Source organism: Salvelinus sp. IW2-2015, unplaced genomic scaffold (assembly GCF_002910315.2).
Source record: "Salvelinus sp. IW2-2015 unplaced genomic scaffold, ASM291031v2 Un_scaffold2458, whole genome shotgun sequence".
Classification (NCBI taxonomy): Eukaryota; Metazoa; Chordata; class Actinopteri; order Salmoniformes; family Salmonidae; genus Salvelinus; species Salvelinus sp. IW2-2015.
Window position 1 is genome coordinate 96,697 of NW_019943776.1, and position 8,051 is coordinate 104,747.

Below are 8,051 nucleotides of genomic sequence, written 5' to 3' on the forward strand. Positions count from 1 at the left end.
TGCAGGAGACATGGTGTAAGGCTGACATTGTCACTCACTGTCCCACAGGCTACAGAGAGGTAATTTTGCCGTCACAGAAACACAGCTCTGTCAATAGAGGCAGAGACTCTGGAGGACTGATCATTTGGTACAAATCCGAACTACAAAATCAAATTTATCCCCTCAAAATTGGTAGATATCACATTTGGTTAAAACTGAAAAAAGAATGTGTACTGACAGAAAAATATGTGTTCCTTTGCGCAATATATATCCCCCCCTCAGAATCCCCATATTACTCAGAGGAGATCTTCCCCACCCTTGAGGAAGAGACGTTCCTTTTCCAGGCCCAATCTGTGGGGACACAAATGTGCGCACAGGAACACTACCTGATCTAACGAGCACACGAGGGGACAGCTTTATTACAGGCCATACTATTTCTAACTGTCTTAATCTCCCCCATAGAAACAACAGTGACAGCACCGTCAACAAAAACGGAAGGGATCTGTTGCAGCTCTGTAGAAGCCTGGGTCTGTACTTTGTCAATGGTAGGTTACGTGGGGGACTCTTTGGGGAGATTCACCTACTGCTCACCTCTTGGCCACAGTACAGTAGACTATATMATCACAGACATTGACCCTTTCTCTCTCAGCTTATTCACTGTCAAGCCACTAACACCTCTGTCTGATCACAGCCAAATGACGTTGTTCCTCAAAAGAACAGACCTGGAAACAACCAGACATTCACAGCCCAGTAAGCTGTACAACATCAGAAATTCATACAGATGGGCCCAAAACAGCACAGAAGAATACCAGAAAGCAACCTGTAACCAAAATATCCAAACACTCTTAGATAACTTTCTGGATACCAKATTCACTCACAGTAAAGAAGGCATCAYTCTAGCAGTAAAAAACATCAACTATATATTCACGCAAACTGCAAAAGAAGCACAACTGAAATTGACAAATAACAAAACAAAAAAGACCACAGTTGACAATAGGTTTGATGCAGATTGTAAAATTATAAGGAAAAAACTTAGAACACTATCCAACCAAAAGCACAGAGACTCAAATAATGGTGAATTACGCCTTCATTACTGTGAGACTTTAAAACTCAGAAACAAAAAAAGCCCAGTACAACAGCAAGCAGCTGACACTAATTGAGGAGTCCATAAACACCAACAACTTCTGGCAAAATTGTAAAAACCTAAAAAAATCTAAACAAGAGGAATTAGTGATACAAAATGGTGACATATGGACAACCCATTTTAAAACCCTCTACAACACCGTTCAAATTGATACAAACGCAGAACAACGACAAATTCAGGAGAAGTTGGATGGATTAGAAAAAGCTATAAAGGACAATCAAAATCCACTGGACTCCCCATTTACCGACCAGGAGCTCTATAAGAAACTTCAGGCTCTCAAATTTAAAAAAGCATGCGGACCTGATGGCATCCTAAATGAGATGCTCAAACTCACTATTGCAAAATGTCAATTGGCTATATTAAAACTGTTTAATTTGATCCTGAGTGTAGGTTATTTCCCTGACATCTGGAATCAAGGACTCATAACCCCAATCTTTAAGAACACATTGGACCCGAACAATTCCAGAAGCATTTGTGTGAACAGTAACCTGAGGAAGGTTTTCTGTAGTATTATAAATGTAAGAGTTCTAAACTTCCTTAATAAGCACGTCTTAAGCAAAAGCCAAATCGGATTTATACCAAAACATCGCACAACCGATCATATTTACACCCTACACACCCTGATAGATAAACATGTCCGCCAAAATAATACCAACATATATGCTTGCTTTATCGACTTCCAAAAAGCATTTGATTATATTTGGCATACAGGACTGTTCTACAAAGTTATTGAAAGTGGTGTAGGGGGTAAAACATATGACATAATTAAATCAATGTATGCTGGCAATATGTGCAGCATCAAAATTGTCAAGAAAATAACAGAATTCTTTAACCAGGGGCGAGGCCTTCGCCAGGGTTGTAATCTGAGCCCTGCACTCTTCAATATGTACATCAACGAATTGGCCACTATTCTAGAAAAATCCTCAGCCCCTGGTGTTAGTCTCCACAATTCAGAAGTTYAATGCCTGGGCCCTGGCAGTAAACCCCCACAGCACATGGCCTACAGCAGAGCCTGGACCTGCTAGAGCAGTACTGCCAGACCTGGGCCCTGGCAGTAAACCCCAAAAAGACTAAAATAATGATTTTCCAGAGAAGATCCAGGGAATTAGACCAAAGTTCTCAATTGTAGAGTACTGCACACACTACAATTACTTAAAAATCACCTCAACTGGACACCTTAATGATGCAGTGAATGAACTGAGAGGGAAAGCACGCAGGGCATTCTACGCCATTAAAAAAACGAATTCAAAATTGAAATAGCTATTAAAATGTGGCTAAAACTAATTGAATGTGTCACTGAACCAATTTCACTTTATGGCAGTGAGGTGTGGGGTCCACTTGCAAAACAAGACTTCACACAATGGGACAAAAACACGATAGTGAAACCCTGCATGCAGAGTTCTGTAAGATTCTCCTACATGTCCAGAGGAAAACCACAAACAATGCATGCAGGGCAGAATTAGYCCAATATCCACTAATAATAAAAACTCAAAAAAAGAGTAATTCCATTTTGGAAAAATCTAAAATACAGTGACCCCCTCTCATATCATTACCAAGCCCTGCAATACCAAGAGCTGAGCACAAGCACAAAGCAGTGCTATTTGGCCCTAAATCGACAGTACACCGTAGCTAACTATTTGGCCATGGTTACTGATCAAAACCTTTAAAAGAAAACTTGACAAAGTACAGGCTCAGTGAGCACAGCCTTGCCATTGAGAAGGGTAGAGACAGGAAAACCTAGCTCCCTGTAGAGGAAAAGCTGTGGGACCACTGCCCCACAGTAGAACCTGAGACAAAGCTGCATTTCCTGTCATTTCCCCAAATTTGAAACCCTTATTCAAGGTTTCAAAGACCTCTCTGATGAGAATAGGCTACCCGTCCTGTTGGGGGAGGARGCAGAGAGCTGTGGGTTGGCAGCGCACTACATTGCWGCCTGCCYTAAGATGAGGGACATGTCCTCTATGCTTATTGTTATAGTTCAATGTATGGTTATTTTGACCCTTGGTTATTGTTGTTACTGTTGTCCCGTCGATAATATTGATTATTATTATTAATTATGTTAATATTGTAAATCTCCAAAGTAAGCTTTGGCAATGTGTATATTGTTACGTCATGCTAATAAAGCAAATTGAGAGAAAGAGAGAGACAGAAAGAGGGAGAGAGAGACAGAGAGAGAGAGAGAGACAGAGAGAAAGAGCGAGAGAGACAGAGAGAGAGAGAGAGAGAGAGAGAGCTGACAGGAAGTGTCATACCTCTCGGTCAGGCTGAACTTCCTGTTGATTTGTGTTTGTTCCCGCGGTAATGGCTGGGATGGCGCAGGATACTCCTGTGGAACACATTCATTAACACTCATTAAGTACTTTGAAAAGCCCTAAACGTGATGATTAGGAGTCTACTTTAAGGTTTGACACAATAGAACACATCTAGAACAAAGCAGGGGAGGAGATCTATGGCCAAAAGAAGGAGGAGAGCAGCTATTTCATTGCGCAGACCTATAGAGGAGAGCAAGCTATTTCATCCAGACTTAATAGAGGGAGAGGAGAAGCAGTATTTCATCCAGGACTATAGAGGAGGAGAGCAGCTATTTCATCCAGACTATAGAGGAGGAGAGAGCAGTATTTCATCCAGACTATAGAGGAGGAGAGCAGATATTTCATCCAGACTATAGAGGGAGAGCAGCTGTATTTCATCCAGACTTAGAGGCAGGACAGCAGGTATTTCATCCCAGCTTATAGAGGAGGAGAGCAGCATATTTCGAATCCAGACTATAGAGGAGGAGAGCAGCTATTTCATCCAGACTATAGAGGAGAGGATATGTTATAAAGGGTTTCCAAACATCTGTTGTAGAAAAACTCAATTTGGGGGACAGATTAATAATTAATAATAAAATGCTTGTAGATTTGGTTCCCATCTCAAAGACTGGAATCAGTTGATTAAAAAAATAAAAACTCTAGTGTGTGTGTGTGTGTGTGCGTGCGTGCGTGCGTGCGTGCGTGCGTGCGTGCGTGCGTGCGCGTCTTTATATCCTCATGTATCAGCCAAGGCTAAGGAAGCTACAACACACTACATCCTCATTCACATCTGGATCTGCGTCTTCAAAAACTGTAAAAGATACTATGTTCTCGACAACAGTAGCCAATACTTGCCTCTGTTGGTGTGTAGCCATATGGTAGGTACCCCTGATGTGGAGCCTGGTTGTCCTGGAGAAGAGGGGTGTTGACAGGGTGGAAGGCTGAATGAGGGGCCTCGATCTGGGCTTGGGGATGGGCGCAGGAGTGGGTCTGGTTCTTCTGGTATGCCTGGGGCTGAGTCCGAGTGTTGTAGAGGTCCCGAGCTGTACTGAGTGATTCCCTCTCCCTCTCTCCTTGTCTCTCCATCTCCCTCTCACATTCCCTCGCCAGCTCAATCTCCTTCTCTCTTTCTCTCTCCCTCTCTCTCAGTCTAGCCTTCTCTTCGCTTTGTCTCTGCTCCTCTCTCTCCCGCTCTCTCTCCCTTTCAAGCGCCATCTCCCTCTCTCTTGCTCTCTCCTCCCTTTTCTTCCCTCTTTCCCACTCCCTCTCCTTTTCTCTCTCCCTCTCCTTCTCTCTCTCCTTCTCCTTTGCTCTCTCCCTCTCCTTCGCTCTCTCCCTCTCCTTCACTCTCTCCCCCTCCTTCTCTCTCTCCCTCTCCTTCACTCTCTCCCCCTCCTTCGCTCTCTCCCTCTCCTTTTCTCTATCCCTGTTGCTGCAAACCAATTGTCTCTGGGCCTCCATGGTTGTAATCGATAGGAGACTTTCCTTCTGGATTCCCCCCTGGTACGAGTACCTCCGCTGGGCTTGTCCCTGTCTGTAGCCCCCTCCCTGGTTCTCCAGCGTGGATGGATGAGGATGCCTCCCGTGTCTATCTGGCCTCTGTCTTCGACTCGTCAGGCCTGGCAGATTCGACACCGACATACTCCTACTGGTCTCCTCAAAGAACTTACAACGATCCGCGAAAGGAAGAATATCGCACTCCTCCGTACGAGAACAACGAGTGGTGGTGGAAGAAGAAGAGGAGGTGGAGGCTGCTCTTTCTCGTCCTGATACCCCCAGGGCCCCTCTAACCCTCTCGCCCTGACGGTCGGTGTCCATTTCCAGTTGGAGATTGTGTTCGGGCGTACACCTCCGTCGGCGAGCCATACCAGCTGGAGCTTGCTCCTCCACCCCCTGGATTCCCACATCGCAGCTGGGCATGGCTGGATCCAACCTCTGGGTGGTTCTGGATGGGTCTGACGCTTGGTCTTGGTCCTCTGGTGGTTCAGGATCTTCATCCCTGGGGGGTTGCAGAGCTGAAACTGGGGTTGGGGACAGCTGGTGGAGCTGGGGTGTGGAAGTAGAGGTAAGTAGACTTCCAGGGGCTGGAGCTGATCGGCTGGCATCAGACGAGGTGTACCTGCCTTGGGAGCACCTTTCCTGGGACCACCTTTCCTTGAGGTCGTCAGCCTCTTCCCTCTGGAGGTCCTCCAGGTCAGGACCCTCTTCTTCCTCGACCGTCTCCCCGCCGTAGAGCAGCCCTCCTGGGCCTTTGCTCTTCGACAGCTGAGCTTTCTTGCGCTGGATCTCATTTCGGAGGTTCGTGGCGAAGCGTTCGCTGCGGCGACGTGACCGGGACGAACGGTGACTCCTGGGTTTCTTCATCAGCACCTCTCCATCATCATCACCCTCTCTTTCTCCTCTTCTTTCTTCTCCTCCTCCTCCTCTCAGATTCTCCTCAAGTAGGCTATCCACACTTGCTGCAGCACTGAGAAGCCCAAAGTCTGTCTTCCGTACCCGCTCGGAGCTCACTCCTCCCTGGTTACAGCCTCCAGAAGGCTTCTCTGACCCTGGTACACTCAATGACCTACCCCAGGGGTGTTGGAGCTGGATGGGAGAGAGGAGAGTAACAGCAGCCCCCCCCACCACCAATCCCATCTCCCTTGCCTCTCTAACCCCATCGATGTCCACCGATCCTGGGGAAGAGCAGCGACTCCCTCTCCCTCCAGCACCCCCTCCCCACTGCCCCTGGTTCTGCTGCAGTTGGAGAGGGGCGTTGTTACTCCCTAGATCCCCAGATAGGTTCTCTCTGGTGGGGTGAAAGGGGGAGTGAGACCACTGGGAGCTGGAGGGGGAGACGGAGCTACGGTCTGAAGGGTCCAAGGTGTCGCTGGAGAACTCTAGGAGATGTAGCTGGGACAAGAGTTTCTCAGGGGCGCTGTGTCTGTAGAGACCTAATGAGGAGTGCTGGTTCTGGGGGAGGAGGTGGCTGGGCTCCCCTAAGGGTTCTGGATCTATGGAGGTGTCAGGAGGGCCGGGYCTTGAGATGGGAGAAGGGGAGCATATCTCTGGAGCAGGGAGGAGGGGGGAAAGGGGGTCTGGGTGGCTATTCTGGATCTCTGAGTTTCTGTACTTACGGGAACCTTTTTTCTTGGAGATGAGGGTGTAGTACTGTTCTAAGGAATCACCTTTGAAATTCCCAACCCTGTTTCCATTTCTGTTTCCCTCAGTCTTTGACGTCTCACTAGTAGTAGGATAGCCGTTGCTGCTCGGAACGCCCGGAATGTTCAGAAGATCGTCGTCATCGTCTTCGGCATGGCAATGGGAGAGGCTGGGAATTCCGACGGGGTCAGGGATGCATCGTTGTACTTTGACATCTGTGACCCCGGAGCAACCCCGGGTGGCCCTGAAACTGTCCTTCCTGGTCGGTGGCTGGGGGGGACTCGAAACCTCCCTTTCCCCTTCTCCTCCACCCACCTCCCCTTCTCCCTTCCTCCTCTCATCCTCATAACAGTATGAAGATGGTCTCTCCTTCGCTTCTGGCCGCCTCACTCTCGTTCTGGTCAGCGACCCAGACTTTAGTAAGGCAGAGGTCCTGGTCTCATCTTGGGGCTCGCCTGACTCCCTCCCCAGGGACGGTGCATCGCCGCAGGCATACCCCCGGCTGGTGGGACCCCCTGGCCCCAGGCTCTGGAGGATATTCTCCATGGAACAGGCTTCACCAGGCCTCAGTGAGACAGTATAGTCAGACGTATTAGAACTAGCTGAAAAAGAACTATAGGCAGAGTCTCTCTTGTTGTTGAAGATGACAGGGTCGACAGGGGAATTCTGGGAATCGTAGTCTCTCTTGTTGTTGAAGATGACAGGGTCGACAGGGGAATTCTGGGAATCGTAGTCTCCCTTGTTGTTGAAGATGGCAGGGTCCACTGGGGAATTCTGAGAATCGTAGTCTCTCTTGTTGTTGAAGATGGCAGGGTCCACTATGGAATTCTGGGAATTGTAGTCTCTCTTGTTGTTGAAGATGCCGGGGTCAACAGGGGAATTGTAGTCCCTCTTGTTGTTGAAGATGGCAGGGTCCACTGGTGAATTCTGGGAATCGTCGTACACTTGGCTGCTAGGAGGCTCCAGGCTCTCCATGCTACCTAAAACAAGGATCATAATGTAAATCCGATGTTAAACATTATTGTCTATTATTGTAAACGAATGTGTGGTTGGATTGTGTTCAAATCAAACCTAGAGAACTGCTGTGGTCTGTGGAGTAGTGTCTGGAGAGCTGATTCCACTGGATAGACAGATCACTGTGGAGAGGGACGGGGAGAGAGAGGTCGAGAGAGGGGGAGAGGTGGAGAGAGGGGGAGAGGGAGGGGGAGCAAGGGAGGGAGGGGGGGAGGGAGGGGTAGAGAGGGAAGAATGTTACCCTCTAAACCTGGTCTCTTTGAAATAGAATCCTAGTTGCACTAAATCTTCCAGTGAGTTTTATCTGCCTTACTGTATTCCACACATGGTTGGTCTGCCTTACTGTATTCCACACATGGTTGGTCTGCCTTACTGTATTCCACACATGGTTGGTCTGCCTTACTGTATTTAGACACACATGGTTGGTCTGCCTTACTGTATTGCACACATGGTTGGTCTGCCTTACTGTATTTCCACACATG

At 47.8% G+C, this 8,051-nt stretch overlaps 1 protein-coding gene across 1 annotated transcript in view; it reads right to left on the reverse strand.

Annotated features, from left to right (window-relative positions):
* The window catches only part of LOC112074000 (protein Shroom4-like), a gene marked incomplete at its 5' end in the record, with an annotated part of 25,114 nt that extends 17,423 nt beyond the window's left edge, over positions 1-7,691 (reverse strand). Inside the window, 3 exon segments of the mRNA XM_070440353.1 lie at positions 3,376-3,449; positions 4,270-7,535; positions 7,627-7,691. Coding sequence (XP_070296454.1) covers positions 3,376-3,449; positions 4,270-7,535; positions 7,627-7,691 — 3,405 coding nt within the window.
* Positions 7,692-8,051: the final 360 nt, after the last annotated feature.